This window comes from Raphanus sativus, chromosome 5 (assembly GCF_000801105.2).
Source record: "Raphanus sativus cultivar WK10039 chromosome 5, ASM80110v3, whole genome shotgun sequence".
NCBI lineage: Eukaryota > Viridiplantae > Streptophyta > Magnoliopsida > Brassicales > Brassicaceae > Raphanus > Raphanus sativus.
In genome coordinates, this window is record NC_079515.1 from 1,454,951 (window position 1) to 1,471,448 (window position 16,498).

A 16,498-nucleotide genomic window follows, 5' to 3' on the forward strand; every position below is an offset into this window, starting at 1 on the left:
ATCTCAAATTTCTACACACTTTTTTTACCATTTCATACAATATTTTCCCCTTTTTTCTTTTTTTTTGTTTTTGCTACATAAAACTATTCTTTCTTTTTTTTTTATTAACTTTTTTGTTTTTAATACTAAATTTTCTATAATAAAATATATAATTTATTCTAATTTCATTCTAACAATTATTTCCATTACTTTTTGATTTCTCAATACTTAGATTAATAAAAATAAAAGGAACAAAGGTTGTGAGTATTATATGCAGTATGAAATTTATAACATTACTTAAAAGGAAGAATTACAATTATAAAAATTAATTATAAAAATATGATATTATTTTTCTTTGTATGGTTAATTTAAAGTAAGATGTAAAAATATAATGAGTAACATAATTTTTTTTTAAAAGAATTTATAAAGCCCATTTTATTAAATTCTTTAATATTTTAATTTTATATGTATGTTTTTTTATTGTGCCACATATTATATTATTTTCTAGGTCCGCACCTGGGCGGCCTTCACCATAACTGGACCGGCTGCCGATCTATTATATCTGGTGTGACATCTCGGGTTGATATGGTGTTGTTACTGTTTAGAGCAGGTATGACGCTTAATTCTTTGCCTTGGATCCGTTATCTTGCTAATCTTAATCTTTTAAAGCATATACAAAATTATATACTTTAATATGTTAATGTAAGATGTTTTCTAGGTTATATATTAAAAAAAACATATCATTATTCCAATAGTATGTAACGAGGCCCATCGCGAACGGTTTTGGTCACTAAAATTGAATGTGTCAGCTGTTTTGGAAAATCTAATGGCGGCACGCCGGCATCCATATCCTCCCGATCAATTAATCTCATATTATATCAAGATGATTGCATAACTAGTTACTAATTATATCAAGACAAGTGTTGTTTTTAGCACGAGATCAACATCATATAGTGTTTACATACGTCACCCAATTATCAAATCAAGTGTATTAGTAATCTCTTTTGTTTATCAATCAATTAATTATGTTATGATTAGTGATGCTATGACGGCATTATTATTTTAAATATTTCATATTGGAATGATTTTGAATGAAGGATAGATGTACCGGAATAACAAAAACAAATGCAAAATGAATATTCTTTCGAGTTATCAAAAGAGACTACAGTTGCACTATTAACTCTATCAACTTATTTAATTGAGGCATATCATTGTTTTAGTTAGGTATACTTGACCATGTATTACAATAAAAAAATTTACATAATACATTCGTTCGTTTAACTGACTAGTCAACTATTTTTAATCGAAAAGTCAACTATCTTGATCATGGTATAAAATGTTATGTTCACAAAAATAATACGGTTATGTGTTAAAAAAACAAAAATAATACGGTTTAGATAGTCATTCTGATTAAATAATAAAAGCCAATAGGAAAATGATTTATACGTGTGTGTGTGCTCTCGATAATGTTGTTTCACATCCATCATCTCTACTAGTACATTGTTAAATATATCGGCCTAACAAATATTTATACAACATCTAGATATATCATTACTAAAATGTGGACAAACCTATATGCTTAAAGAAATCGTGAAGACGACACAAATCACACCACCACAAAGAAGAAGTAATCAAACTCTACTAAACCAGGAATCTTACCAACCTTTTGAAGATGGACCAATAATGCGTTAAACAAATAACGATTTACTCAATCAAATAACACAACTATTAGCTACAGTCCTAAAGACATGCCACATGCACATTCTATAATGGATCGACATTTAATTATTATTGAGCTTATCACAAATTTTATCTGAAAACTACTTGTCTTAACTTCTATATTCGCATAATCACATCAGGAATACGACTTTTGTTTATTTTTTTCCGATGGTTCTTTATAATAAAGGACATGATGATCATGATGATTCTCTGCGTTCTGCTCATGTAATCTGACTCGTCGAATTATCATTTTATATAGATTCCATAAACAAATATTTGATACAAATCACACACAGTAGAGGTTTTAACTTCAATTTTTCCAATAAATAATTTGATAAACTTTATAATGAAAAGAGAAAAATGACTCGTGGAGGTGTTTAAGGTCGCCGTTAGTTAACTACAGTCTGTTATTTACTTTGCTTGCTTTTCTCTAGAAACTTGACTTTTTGACTCTTAACGTTTTAAAACAGAATGCAGTTTAACCTCCGTAAACAGAATATACTCCATTTAGTATTCAGATTCTCTCCCTCTATATAAACAACCCTCTCCTCTCTCGCGAAACCAGCAGAGAGATACGAAGAGAATCACTAAAAAAAGAATATTCCGATGACCGGAGAATTCGAACTCGGAAACAGTTACCAGATCTGCGAGGAGATCGGCCGAGGCCGATTCGGAACAATCACTCGCTGTTTCTCTCCCGCGACGAAACAATTCTACGCGTGCAAAACGATCGACAAGCGCGTGCTCGTCGACGCTCTGGACCGCGAGTGCATAACGACGGAGCCGAGGATCATGGCGATGCTGCCGCCGCATCCGAACATCGTCAGGATCCACGACCTCTTCGAGACGGAGGACGCTCTCGCGATCGTCATGGAGCTGGTCGATCCGCCGACGACGATCTACGATCGGCTGATCTCCGCCGCCGGAGGGAGGCTATCGGAACCGGAAGCCGCCTCGTACGCGAAGAAGATCCTCCGCGCGGTGGCTCACTGCCACCGCCGCGGCGTGGTTCACCGCGACGTGAAGCCTGACAACGTGCTGGTCGACCTCGGGAGCGGCGGCGTTAAGCTCTGCGATTTCGGATCGGCGGTGTGGCTCGGCGGAGAGAAAACGGAGACGGCGGAGGGAGTGGTGGGGACGCCGTACTATTTAGCGCCGGAGGTTGTGATGGGGAGGAGGTACGGCGAGAAGGTGGACGTGTGGAGCGTTGGTGTTGTGATATACACTATGTTGGCTGGGGAGCCGCCGTTTAAGGGAGAGACGGCGGAGGAGATATTCGAGACGATTCTGAGAGGGAATCTTAGGTTTCCACGGAAGGTGTTTGGATCTGTATCGGTAGAAGCTAAGGATCTGTTGAGGAGAATGATTTGTCGCGATGTTTCCCGGAGATTTTCAGCAGAAGATGCTCTTCGTAAGTTCGTTTTTTCTGTTGCTCTGTTTTCAAAATTTCATAATATTTAAAATTATTTAAAATAATATTTTGGAAATTGTAGGCCATGCATGGATCATGAACGTGGGAAACATACAAAGCAATTAATCTCTCTGGTTTCGATATGAATAGATCTTTGATTTGATTAGAGTTAAGAGTATATATGTGCTCTCCGTTTCGAGTAGTCAAACGTACGTAGCTGTGTTTTAATAATCCTACGGTTTGGCTTCGGCATTAGAGACTGTGTAGCTTGAGAATATTTTGTAACGATTTCGGAATAAAATGACTTTTGAGAGATCCATGCATGATTGATGACGAGGGTTATAGTTGGCCCGTGTAAGATGACTTTACGTAAACATTTTGTAAGCATCGGGATTACACAAAGTAGCATGCAAATATTTTGTTACGATTCGGAATAAAAATGATTTTGAGGAAATAAAGATCATGGATGGTGTCATTTACATCGAAATTTGAGGGATCATTCAAGATTATTGTTAGCCCGTTCTGGATAAAAATTGATTTTTGTTGGGCCCATTTAAGAGACTTAAAATCTATGGGCTAGCTGTATCAAATGTAAGGCCCGTTTTTCATGCTAAAATACGTTTGGTTTACAAAATGACGTAACTATAGTTAATATAAATTTGTCACCCATAAATTTGAAATTGGAAAATTTTCCAATCTTCAACTAAACAAGCAAACTAAGGATTGTTATGGTTGAGGTTGAGGGCTTGGATCCTATGTAAAACTTCACTCACCAGCTCATATTGGCAATACTTCAACTTCAGCAATGCGAAGCCAACTTTGAACACGATTTGAACTCCCCTGAAAAAAAACATGACCAAAAAAAAAGCAAATGAAAGAATGAGATTTGAATATATGGCAAACAAATAAAGTAGCCCTATGTTCGGATCTTACAAACGAAAAGAATTGAAAGAGTTTTTGAAGATGTGGATTAGTTTTACCTAACACACCCCATATCTGCAGGAGCCAAAGGGAAAGGAAATGAATAAGAGAAGATAGGTGATGAACCATTTGACATATATGGATTGATCATCTCTTGAGTAAAAATGTTCTCCAAGCTTTGGAATTAGCAACCTTACCAAGCCTTCTAACTGAAACATGTATTGCTATTTGCTGTACAAGAGGAAGGTCTGCCTACATTGCATCACACAATTCACAAGCAACAACGCTCTTAGGAATACCATTTTTTGGCAACATTGAATACCATATATTCTAACATATGCATGGTGTTCTTTTAAGTCAATGACACATTCTATTTTCGAATTCAGAATAAAAAACAAGTAAAATCAATCAAATAATAGCATTTTATATTGGATATAATCTTATTCATAATAAATGATGGTAAGCTCTCACCAGAATCGTTACACTCATAATAAACCTACATAATTTTTATTACAGATGAACACAAACTCTAATTCACGAATTTTTTTAAAAAAATTGAAATTGGAAAGTAAATAAAATAGGAAATTGGAAATAGGAAAAAAAAAGAAAATAGATCCGTTAGCAATTAAATCTCATAGAGCCGTTAGCAATAAAATCTCATAATAGATCCGTTAGAAATCAAATCTCATAATAGATCCGTTAGAAATCAAATCTCGCTCTCTATATATAGGATCCTCCTCTGCACATAAGGAAAACAAATCTCATAGATCCTTTAGAAACCAAATCTCTCTATCCTATCCTTTAGAAACAAAATATCTTACGCCATCAAAATAAGCAGCAGCGTCTTCATCATGTCTCCAGTCCCAACTCGATCTCCTCCTCCGATACCGTAAATCAGGTTTCCAGTTCCTTTTCTCAGTCCAACCTTGTTTTGACGTAGAAACAGATTTTCAAATGTTTTTCTTTTTTTTGGTCAAAGCGGTTTTGGGGGAAAGATTCTGTTACTTGATTTGATGATGCGAAGCTTATTTTGTAACTTGCTAACATAGTGTGAAAACAAAATAGAACAGAGTCCGGTCGTGAGATTGTTAGAGATCTTTATGTTCCATTTTACCCATTTTCACACTTTTGTGAGTTATATATATGAGTTTCTCTGAATCAGTTCCGGCAACAGCTTATTTCCCCTCTCTCCGTTTTCTCAAAATCTTTTAAAACATTTTATGTGCTTTGTTTGTGTGTTTGGTAACCTGACGACATTTACTATATTGTTTCAGGTTGTGTCATGTGTGTATAATCGAGAGATGTAGGAACAAGGAAGGTTATGTTCCGATGGTGTACACCTGGCTATCTTCTTATTGGAAACACAGGAATGGAGAATGGGGTTGTTGTGGTCAGGTTACTCTTGAGGCTGCTGCATTGTACCTAACACAACCAAAGTCCGTCGTAGCTGTTTTGTTTTGCTGTTATAATTGTAGTTTGGTGTTTGGATGTTTCATTGAAATGAGACATTGTTAGTTACCTATTCTTGCAGAAGTCTATCATTGATGCCTACAAATCTTCAGTAAAGAGTGTTTTTTTTTCAGTTATGATAATAATATGTGTGTTGGCTTTTGGATCAGTTATATATACTATGTTTAAACCTCTTCGCTGAGGTTACAATAATACATTTCATATATGATATGATTGATCAATGTTGAATCAAAAAAGTGACAAACAAGAAGATCATCAGTTTCCATTATCAAACCACATCCGAATATCTCAACTCTCAAGTAACCTCTAAAGAATCAGAATCAACGATAAGAAAAGAAGATACATGAAAAAGTTATAAATGTAGATCTGTGACGCATATTATTGAACGCTGAGTTTGACACTGTAGCTTCTCAAGCTCTCTGCTATGAACGCTTTTCATTGCCTCGTCATAGTTGTCTGATTTGTCTTTGCAGGCCTTTGACTAGTTCATATAATTCTTCTGTAAAGTAACTTCATGTGAAGTTGTTTCTTAAAGATACCAACTTGCTTAATTAAATTGGTTTCAGGCATTGACTCTGCAACATGTAGCTTTAGCTAAATCTCTATTTTTAGTCTATGCAGGTCTTGACTGGTTCATGTGTTTTTAATGGCTTAGTTGGCTTTCTTCATCCAGGACATAAAATGATTACAGAAAGTACTGGTTGCTGCATATACATATTGTTTACTGCACAAGTACTGGTTGTAGGATCTTGACGTGCTGACTTGTTACCTAACTACTGAACGTTTGTGCATTTATCAACTTAAAACAACCTAGACCAAATGTTCACATATCCACCATAAGCCATTGTTCGGGGAGTAGTAGAGTTCCACTTTCTGCATTGATGTAGCAGACATGGTAGAAGTGGAAATTGCAGTTTTTGAACTTGAACAATCACCACAATCTGGTTTTCAGTTCCCAGCCGAGAGAGAAGAAATCAAAAATACTTTCTCCCTGTTACAGCTCAGCAAAACAATTCTGATACTCTCAACACCTTGTGGCTTTTGAAAGGACCAAACACATTCCTGCTACAGCCCAGTCTCTGTAGCTTCCTCAAAACAGCAGCATATATGCTCATGTTGTCAAAATCACGCAAGACATTTAAGACATGATCATGCAAATATTTTTTGGATAAAGGTTGGAAGTTTTTGTATCAAGACACAATCGGAAGGAAACAGAGCAAATATCTGCTTTCTACTACTTCTGTCTTAGTGTAAAATCATACAAATTACACTTTTGTTTTTGGTAACATGTTTTTATCAACCAAGCCATTGTTGTGCACGGCGTTCACCGTTGGCTCCAACAGATCGCCGGATGCTCATCTTCTCGTTGGCGTATTTATCCTGAAGACTTTCGAAAGCAGTCACGTCGAGTTTCCCCGTCACTGATTTGCCTTGCTTCCTACGCAGATGTTGTTCTCTAACAGAAGCCCATAGTTTCTCCACTGCTTGTCTCTGCTGTGATGTGAACCTCGTCACGTTCTCAAACGCATGTTTCACCAGTATGTCTATAACAGTCTGGCACCTGAAATAAAAAAACGAATCCCAATCATTCCTCAAAGTTCGACACAATATAACAATGTTCAAAAAGTAAAAGCATTCTTAGTTATACCATGGAACTCTGTAACGGCGTGCAGCTATCTCCAGGCATGTAATCAAAGCTTCTCTTTTCGACCTGAGAAATTTCTTGTTCTCCAAGGCATCTGTATCTTCTTTCGTCATCTTTGTTTTACCATTTTTCTTCACACCACTGGAGATCCACGCATCCAGCCCAAAGGGATCAGACTCGGCATCCTCTTGACCTCCCGCTGAAGCAGCTTCATCCACGTCCTGTGTTGTCTGCTCTTCTCCACTGTCCTTCACAGCCTCTTGTTCAAGAGCAGCTGCTTCTTCAGCGTCATCTTCCTCAGTTGCCACAGGAAGATCAGATATTGCCTCCTTTATTTGAGTACCCGTCTTGGAAAACTAAAAAAAAAATGTACTATGTTACACTATGAAAGCCTCAGAGAATGATGGTTCAAGACATTACAGGTCATAACACAGTGACGAGGCAATCTTTTGAAAGAAGGTATATAGAATGTCTTACCATGAAGCTGTCATCAGTAAAGAGGTCATTAGCCACAACTGCTTTAATCGTCCATATGATCAGCAGATTCTTCTGGCTTTTATCAAGGCACTACATGATAACAAAAAAGATAGGAACAATATGCATCAATATCTTCACCTTATACTATAAGCTAAAACAGCTTAGTTTAACACCTTTTAAGTATGAGTTTTCAAAATATGGTTACCTCGGCTACATCCTGAGCAGCTGAGAACAAAGCATGATAATCTGCTCTAACCAATCGATCTGTACAAGGAGTTTTCGATGACATTGCAGCTTCGAGCATCGCAATGAAGTAACTGCTTGTCTCAGGCTTCACGCTACCAGCTTGAATCAGGCGTATCGCAAGCTTCGAGGCTTTGGAGAACTTGGAAGGGTTCTTGATGTGAGATGTTATCTTCTGCATCGCTTCTATCACTTGTTCTTCTGATGCATCGGTCGATGTCTTGAACTGTAGACGCTTCTTAGGAGCTGCAAACTCAAACATCAAAGAAGATAACCGATCAAAGTTATCAAAAGGGATACAATCAAATCTACATTGAAACATTGAAGTACCTTCAGGTTCTGGTTCCGGAGTAGATTCTGCTGGTTTTGAACGTTTTAGTGCGCTCTTGAGAACAGGGGGAGCTGTAGGATTTGAGCATTTAGTCAGATCAGTCACGACAACAACACCAAAGTCTTGATTTTTAAGTTCAAAGGCGTAAGCTTTAGGGTTATAAGACAGAGTAAAGTTTCAATACGGTTACAAACTGAATCGAATTCAGATAGTAATGATCAGAAAGTGGAGAACTTTATCGAGAATTGAGCTTTACCTGAGACATCGGGTGCAGATTCTGCCGGTTTAGATCGCTTCAGGGAACTCTTGAGAACCAGAGTCGGAGGAGCTGTGGAGGGACTTTCTTCTTTCGGCTCGTTTGGATTTGAAGAATTGGGAAGCTCTTTCTGTTGAGAAGAAGGAGGAGGTAGACCTTCGAAGATATTGTCCGTCATCTCTCAATCTCTCTCTTGGCTTCGTCGACGGAGAAGAAGACGGTCGCGTGTGTGGAAGCCAAAGCCGACACCGGAACATAATTGTGTTCGCCTTATTATGGGTCTTTAAAAACTATAGTCACACATTCTCGGCCCATATTATTTGGGCTTTTAATAATAATACTAGATTCTGACCCGCCCTTAAAAGGGCGGGTATTTTTTTTGTTGTTTTTTTTAATATAAAGATTGATAATTCTTCGTTTTAATTATATAAACTGTGACATGATCAAGTTTCAATTATTTAGGTTTGTTATAGTGTGTACAGTATGACGAAATTTAAAATGCATCACAACCGTTTTATGTTTGTAAATAAGTTAAGCAGTGGTTTTATCCAGTGTTTTGAAATCCGACCCGGATCCGCGGTTGAACCGGAAAATCCGATGACCCAAAATAAATTCGGGTTGGATTTTGTAAAAAACCCAAAATTTAAAAACCCGCAAAAACCCGCTAAAACCAACTAAAACCCAAAACCCGATACCGGTTGAACCACCGGTTGAACCAGTAGATAACTTTTTTTTAGTTGTATATCAAATGAAAATAAAAATATAAAAAGTTAAGTTAAGTATTATAAATGTTTATTAAACATAAAATATATACATATCCAAAATATTATTTTATGTTTTAAAGATATATATATATATATATATATATATATATATATATATATATTATGATATTAGCTAATATATTATTATACAATAAAATTAATTCATTTATTAATCTGCGGTTCACCCGCGGTTTACCTGCAGTCGATTCAATGACCCAGCAACTCGGTAAATTGTCCGGTTCAGTGTTCGGGTCAGTATTCAAAACATTGTTATCCGAAATTTTTATTTAGGCTATTATATAATTTTAAAGATTTATAATTTATATAAAATATTGCTAAACATATAAACTGGCCAATAATATTTTTGATTAAGTCTTATCCCGTGTAGTTACAAAATTTCAATCTCTAATATCAACTTATTAAAAAATTTGCAGACTTTAATTTGTGGTATTGATATTAAAAAGTTTATGGAATTTGATTGATTATATAAAAACATAACCTATTTAATTAGTTAGCAAGCCCATAAAATCAAAAGACACTAATGCCATTAATGATTTTTTTTGTTTGTTCATGTCATTAAAGATATTTTTGGAAAACTTTAAAACATTAATTAAGAGCAGTGTTGTTAAACCCGGACCGAACCGGCGGTCGGACCGGGTTCAACCGTGAACCGGATACCAAGACGGGTTGGGTTAATGCTAAAACCTAACTAAAATTGAACCGGTTAAAACCCTAAATTGAACCGTTAAAAATCCGAAAACCGACTACCCAACGAACCGAAAAAACCCTGGTTCGTAGAGAAAAAAATATTAATAAAATAATTAGTTTTAAAAATAAAATAAAAATAGAGTTTGTAACAAACTGTAATTCACAAGGTATTACTATTTTTGACCTTTTTTTCTTTTTGAGTCTCTAGCGTCTCTGCAAGACTACAATTCACAAGGTATTTTATACTTTTGTATTTTGATGTCTTTGCAAAATTTTTGCGATGTACTAAGCAATAGAACAGAATGATCAATAAATTTGATTTCCACCAAATTCAAACACAGAAAATCAACAACTGTCAAAATGAAAGTCAACAACCATCGCAACGTTGCACTAATGTGTATAATTTTTTTTAAAGGTGATAAAAATTTATAATGACCTGGAGAGTAAACTTTAAATGTGTTTTTTAGATTTGAACTATTATATAGTGATTTAGATTTTAACTATTAGATTTTTTTATTTTTGTTATTACATTTCAGCTTGTTATTTTCTAAAATATGCATATTATATATAAAATATTATTAAACTCAGTTTAATACATTAAACCCGGTCGAATCCAATCGAACCAGGTCAAACCACATTGATCCATGATCCAAAGTATTTCCGGTTCGGTCGCCGGTCCGGTTTTAAAAACACTGATTAAGAGCATAAGTTGAGAATGATTCTGATTTAATGGTATTGATCATTTGTTGAACTGTTTAGATCTATTGGAACTCTTTTATTTGTTCTTGAAGACGTAATAATTACAAAAGAAAGGAGCAACTAAGAAATCAATCAAAAATATCTCAAAACAACGACTACAATAAACATGGAGAAGAAATATGTTAGATATTCAAATTCAAATAATGAACGTGGTTTTAAAAACAGTTATATAAAAGAAAAAGCTATTAGTATTTTATTGGGCCTGGTTATTTTGAAAAGAAAAAATGGTTACAAAATCTATTCTGCTGAAATCGTGATTCGTGAGTTAGTTTTTTATAGTGGTTAGAGTTGTGATATAATTTAAGAGTAGTTATAAAAATAGTTGGACACAACTTTTATTAACTGGTCATGATCCAAAATTAATAGTATTGATGTTTAAATTAGATATATTTACGTAATTCATGAGATTGCAATCTTGTTAATTTTCTGGTAAGCCTTATATGTATGTAGGAACGAAAGTAAGAACTAAGAAGTATGGTATGAAATGGATAACGAAGTATACGATAGTTTCCTATCTTTTCTGAATTTCTATAATTATTTCATTAACTATCGGACTATATCTTCTCGTGGAATAACAAAATCCATATTCAATGTTTTATAGTCTCTTGTAATTAAACTTCATACCGCATATAGTAAGACCTTTCAAATCAAAAGAGTCAACTTTTTTTTTGTCAGCCAAAACTGTGAACTACAAGTGTTAACTAAAGTACTCAATTATTCGTATATGTTTTTTTTTGACTAATTTTTGAATTATTCGTATATGTTAATGGGCGAAAGAGTTAAGACTTAAGGCTCGTGAAAGTTTTTAAATAAAAAATACACACACATCATACTCCAATTGCTACAGTTTATATTTTACACATCCAATGCTTTCTTTTCTTATTTCAATATTGTGTACGTAGCCCCGAGGAGTTCAACTACCCTTTGGCTTTTTGTCTAACCTCAATTAGACTAATCAATAAATAGACTTCTAGTTATGTTTATATATAAAATTACAAATATTGTTTTAGTTGAAGGGTTGTTGAGTATAGCAAAAAAGAACAGTAGAATAGACTAAATAAACGACTTTTTGAGTTTATACAATTACTTATGTGTTTTTTTTTGACGACTTTATGTGTTTTCTTTTGGATGTAACATAACTGATCATATGTATTAAGAAATAAAGTTTTAAATTACAAGGCGATTAACCATTACATTAGACAATGGATAATATGATAAGGAGCTTGCCGGGTAGATATACTGTTTAATTTTGCCATCTTGCGTCATAGAAATATAGACACATAACTTCTAACTAATATGGCTACCTGCCTACAACTAGTAAGAAGTAATATTCAGTTGGTAAGCTTTGATTAATTTATAATTAAGTTGCGTGCGTGAATATGTATATAAAAATTACACTCTATCAAATATAAAAGCTAACGATTATTCAACGAGTTGAACGACTAATTATTCTTATTATATAATTAATATGATTGAAACATTTAAAAACTATATTCAAGTTCCCCTTCAAAAAGTCTATTCAAATTCTAAAGTCTACGTTATTCACTCTTGAATTTGAAAGAACTATAAAATGTATATATTGTTATAGTAAATGTATAAGTCTTGACAAAAAAGTATATGTAGTCTTTTAAAGTGATCTTATTAAGGTGTTTTGGTAAATGACGTATACTACACATTCAGCAAGGGAACTTTCTAAATTCAATCTCTTTAACTATCCACCTTTTTTTTGCGACAAGAGTATCCTGTTATTTAAATAGTTAGCAAATGTTTATAAATTTCTTCTGTGTCATTGTTTAAATATTCGGTGTACAGGTCTGAGTAGCTAAACTATTTTTTATTTCGATCCAATGAATACTGATTAGGGTATATTATACTACTGTTTTATATTCGAGAAAACCTTCTGATTCAACATTTCAACTTTCGAAATAAAAAATTTGTAGTGGAAAACGATCGTGCGCCCCATTTGTTCAACCTCGGCGCTCGACCCCACACTTCAATTATAACGCTAAATAAAAAGACAATATATAAAATTACAGGTTTAAAGAAAATTATCTTAACCAATTAAATATTTAATGTCTGTATACGGTGGTAACTGATTTAAAACGTATATGTGTTAACGATCTACTACGGTTTAGGTTGCATTTTCATGACGATCGATATGTTAAAACTCCGGTGACCAGTGGTATTTTGACAAAACTTTACTGTCAAAGTGTCAAGTAACAAAATTCTCAAAAAAGTGTCAAGTGATATTAATCTTATTAAACAAACTCTTAAACAAATATGACACTAAAAAGCTTCGTAACAACATCTTCGACTCCACTCCAAAATTCACTCTAAAGTCCATTTTACTGTAAAATCATCTCTAGTCCTACTCCAAAACCCATTGTAAAATAGAGTAATAGACATAATTATTTTAAATATAGAGTAAACCAGTTATTATTTCAAAATAAAGTTCAATTTTTTTTTATTTATAAAATAATCATCTGCATTTAAATATTTTTTTTGTTTTTAATAAAATATTATTATAAATAAGTATATTAATACTATTTTACAATATATTTTATAAAATTTTACTGTTAATATTTCTTAATTATATAAATAGCCATCTAATGAACTATTTTATGCAACAAAAATATATAATATAAAACATAAAGATCATACATATAAAAATTAAAAGATAAGCACCTTAAAATGAAAAACATAAAATAAATTTACAACAAAAATAATTGTTTAATAATCCAGTAAATCACCTTTGGATCCATTAAAATTATTAAAGTATTGTCTAAACGATGTAGATAAAGGAGGAACTTGATGAGCTTATTGTTGAAGACTTCAATTATGTATTGTAATAGATTTTTCTTCTTTAAACCTTGTGAGTAATTTTATTTATATAAAAATATTAATTGTGGTTAATATTGTATGTAATAGAAATATATAATCTGAAAATGAACTGTTTTGTAAATAGTATAAATGAAATGTGATATTTCTAATCTTTAAATAATATAAAACATTTTGTGACAAAAAATATAAAACATAATATATTAGAAATATTCTATTTTGGAGTAGAAAATAAGGTAATACATTGGATCAAAAATTAATTTTATTTTACTCTATTCTAGAGTAGAAAATGAAGTAATATATTGAAATAAAACTCACTTCTATTTTAGAGTTATTCGGAATAACTTATTCCATTTTTGAATAGAAAATGAAGTAATATATTAGATATGCTCTAATACAACCTAGAAATCATATTATACCCTTTTGTAATAACTCACGCTCTCGAGCCTTGGGTTGGATGATTTTAGTTTTGTTTAATCGGTTATATATACGTATATTATACTACTTAATATCTACATATGCTTCCACTTATTTTATAAGTTGGCTTATATTACATATTTTCTCTTTCTTGCTTAGCATCATTCTTTGTCGTGTTCCTTCAATTAACCTTACTTTGTGTCTTGTGTCTCTCACGACACAAAAACTTGTAGAAGGGTTTTAAAACCAAGATCTAGAAAATATATCTCCTCTTCTAGAATTGCTCATCTTCTCTTGATCTAAAAGATCACTTATATTTTCACAGGGCTTCACTTTTGGAATATATAATATCAGATATTACCTCTTTAGGGTTTTAATGGCGAATCCATGGTGGACAGGACAAGTGAACCTCTCTGGCCTCGAAACGACGCCGCCTAGTTCATCTCAGTTAAAGAAACCAGATCTCCACATCTCCATGAACATGGCCATGGACTCGGGTCATAACAACCACCATCATCATCACCAAGAAGACACCAACAACAACAACAACAACGAGGACGATAGAGACAACTTGAGCGGCGACGACCACGAGCCACGTGAAGGAGCCGTGGAAGCACCCACACGCCGTCCACGTGGACGTCCAGCTGGTTCCAAGAACAAACCAAAGCCACCGATCTTCGTCACGCGCGATTCCCCAAACGCTCTCAAGAGCCATGTCATGGAGATCGCTAGTGGGACTGACGTCATCGAAACCCTAGCTACTTTCGCTAGGCGGCGCCAACGTGGCATATGCATCTTGAGCGGTAACGGCACGGTGGCTAACGTTACACTCCGACAACCCTCAGCAGCTACCGTTGCAGGGCCCCCTGGTGGTGCTGCTGTTTTGGCGTTACAAGGGAGGTTTGAGATTCTTTCTTTAACCGGTTCTTTCTTGCCTGGACCGGCTCCACCTGGATCCACCGGTTTAACGATTTACTTAGCCGGTGGTCAAGGTCAGATTGTTGGAGGAAGCGTGGTGGGACCATTGATGGCAGCTGGTCCGGTGATGCTAATTGCTGCCACGTTTTCTAATGCGACTTATGAGAGATTGCCTTTGGATGAGGAAGACGCGGCTGAGGGAGGCGGCGGAGTGGTTCCAGGGCAGCTTGGGGGCGTAGGTTCCCCGCTGAGTAGCGGTGGCGGTCGAGGGGATGGAAACCAAGGACTTCCGGTGTACAATATGCCGGAAAATCTTGTTTCTAGTGGCGGTGGAAGTGGAGGAGGAGGGCAGATGAGCGGTCAAGAAGGTTACGGTTGGGCTCAAGCTAGGTCAGGATTTTAACGTCTTTTTTATTTAAAAAGTTAACAATAAGAATGATGATGATGTTTATTATGATAATGATGATCAAAGCTAGTCAGTTGCTAATAGTGAGAAATGTAGTGTGTGCGTACATTATATTATGCTCTCTCTTGACTACGATTATTATTTGCTAAATTTCACCTGTGTGTTTCTGATCTTTTATTAAAAAATTTCTTTTCTCTTCGTCAGATTCTTCATTTTTTATAATGAGGTATGTCTGCATACGTATATGATTGATCCTCACTAAATTTGAACTCTTTAATTAGGGTTGACAATTTTTGCATATATATGAGTAGCCTTATACATGATATATATATAAGGCTACTTGGGATTAGTTACCAGCCTCGCTCACCTGCTCTCATTAGCAATAAGTTAAGTTTGCTACAATCTATGTAGAAAATGATTAATCAGTTCACATCTTAATCAATTCAATACCATAATATGCATATGTCAACCTCTGAACAAAACATCGAATTTTAAATCGAGTAAAAGCAAGGATCACGTAGAATAGAAGTATTGTTTAAACTAAGCACATCAGGCGAATGCATTTATATATCATATTTGTAAAAGAAAATTAAAGAATTACCAACGATCAATTAACTCCGGTTTCAGGAGTTGGATTTGAATCCACATGCATATAAAATTATCTTATTCTACTTTGGTTATGGTCTTTCAGGTGCAGTCATTCATTTGATGGTAGACACATATAATATAGTTTCCGAAGAACATGTTCATATCAATATCATGATTAGTCGGATGCTAGGGTCAAATGATCTTTACCAAAAATACTACTATTAGATAAATATAGTTAACAAGTATAAATTCATATTAATATATAATGTATATCATCTTACCAAGCTATGTTCATTAAATTATGCTTTGTTAAGGCACACTACACAGTCTACGCTGCAAGTTCGATGCAACTATATATTTAATATGCGTAACCAGGGGGAAAGGAGTGAAATGCAACTATACATTATACCGTTTTTCTTAATTTAATACAAGTAAGTGTGGGGGTATGTGTATTAATAACCCACATTGCTGCTGTCAGCTTATAAGTGTCGTCATTTAACCAAAATTTTAGGCTTTCTTGACCATCTTTTGATTAAAAATCATAAAGAAAGTATGAGAGTAGAGGAACCTATTCACATGGCACCACATGCAGTCCTCTTGCAAAACGTAAAATCCTAATGTAACCTGTCTTTTATATATTCACATCCG

General features: G+C 34.4%; 3 protein-coding genes and 1 long non-coding RNA gene across 4 annotated transcripts; 3 read left to right on the plus strand and 1 right to left on the minus strand.

The window, feature by feature from the left end:
* Positions 1–2,219: 2,219 nt before the first annotated feature.
* On the plus strand, positions 2,220–3,426 carry LOC108861937 (phosphoenolpyruvate carboxylase kinase 2). The gene is made up of 2 exons (XM_018635929.2): positions 2,220–3,109; positions 3,192–3,426. Exons 1-2 carry the CDS (start codon positions 2,305–2,307, stop codon positions 3,233–3,235), a joined length of 849 nt encoding a protein of 282 aa, XP_018491431.2. The 5' UTR covers positions 2,220–2,304; the 3' UTR covers positions 3,236–3,426.
* A 1,372-nt stretch (positions 3,427–4,798) lies between these two features.
* LOC130512415 (uncharacterized) lies at positions 4,799–5,648 on the plus strand. The gene is made up of 2 exons (XR_008945947.1): positions 4,799–4,928; positions 5,305–5,648. It is a non-coding gene; the product is annotated as an uncharacterized LOC130512415 (long non-coding RNA).
* Positions 5,649–6,652: 1,004 nt separating this feature from the next.
* Positions 6,653–8,709, minus strand: LOC108856917 (uncharacterized). The gene is made up of 6 exons (XM_018630819.2): positions 8,453–8,709; positions 8,196–8,267; positions 7,828–8,111; positions 7,623–7,712; positions 7,149–7,501; positions 6,653–7,061 (listed from the first exon to the last, which is right to left on the minus strand). The coding sequence occupies exons 1-6, from the start codon at positions 8,628–8,630 to the stop codon at positions 6,797–6,799; spliced, it is 1,242 nt and encodes a 413-aa protein (XP_018486321.2). The 5' UTR covers positions 8,631–8,709; the 3' UTR covers positions 6,653–6,796.
* Positions 8,710–14,050: 5,341 nt separating this feature from the next.
* LOC108861039 (AT-hook motif nuclear-localized protein 19) lies at positions 14,051–15,465 on the plus strand. The gene has a single exon (XM_018634872.2). It carries the CDS (start codon positions 14,315–14,317, stop codon positions 15,257–15,259), a length of 945 nt encoding a protein of 314 aa, XP_018490374.1. The 5' UTR covers positions 14,051–14,314; the 3' UTR covers positions 15,260–15,465.
* The last annotated feature ends 1,033 nt before the right edge of the window (positions 15,466–16,498 follow it).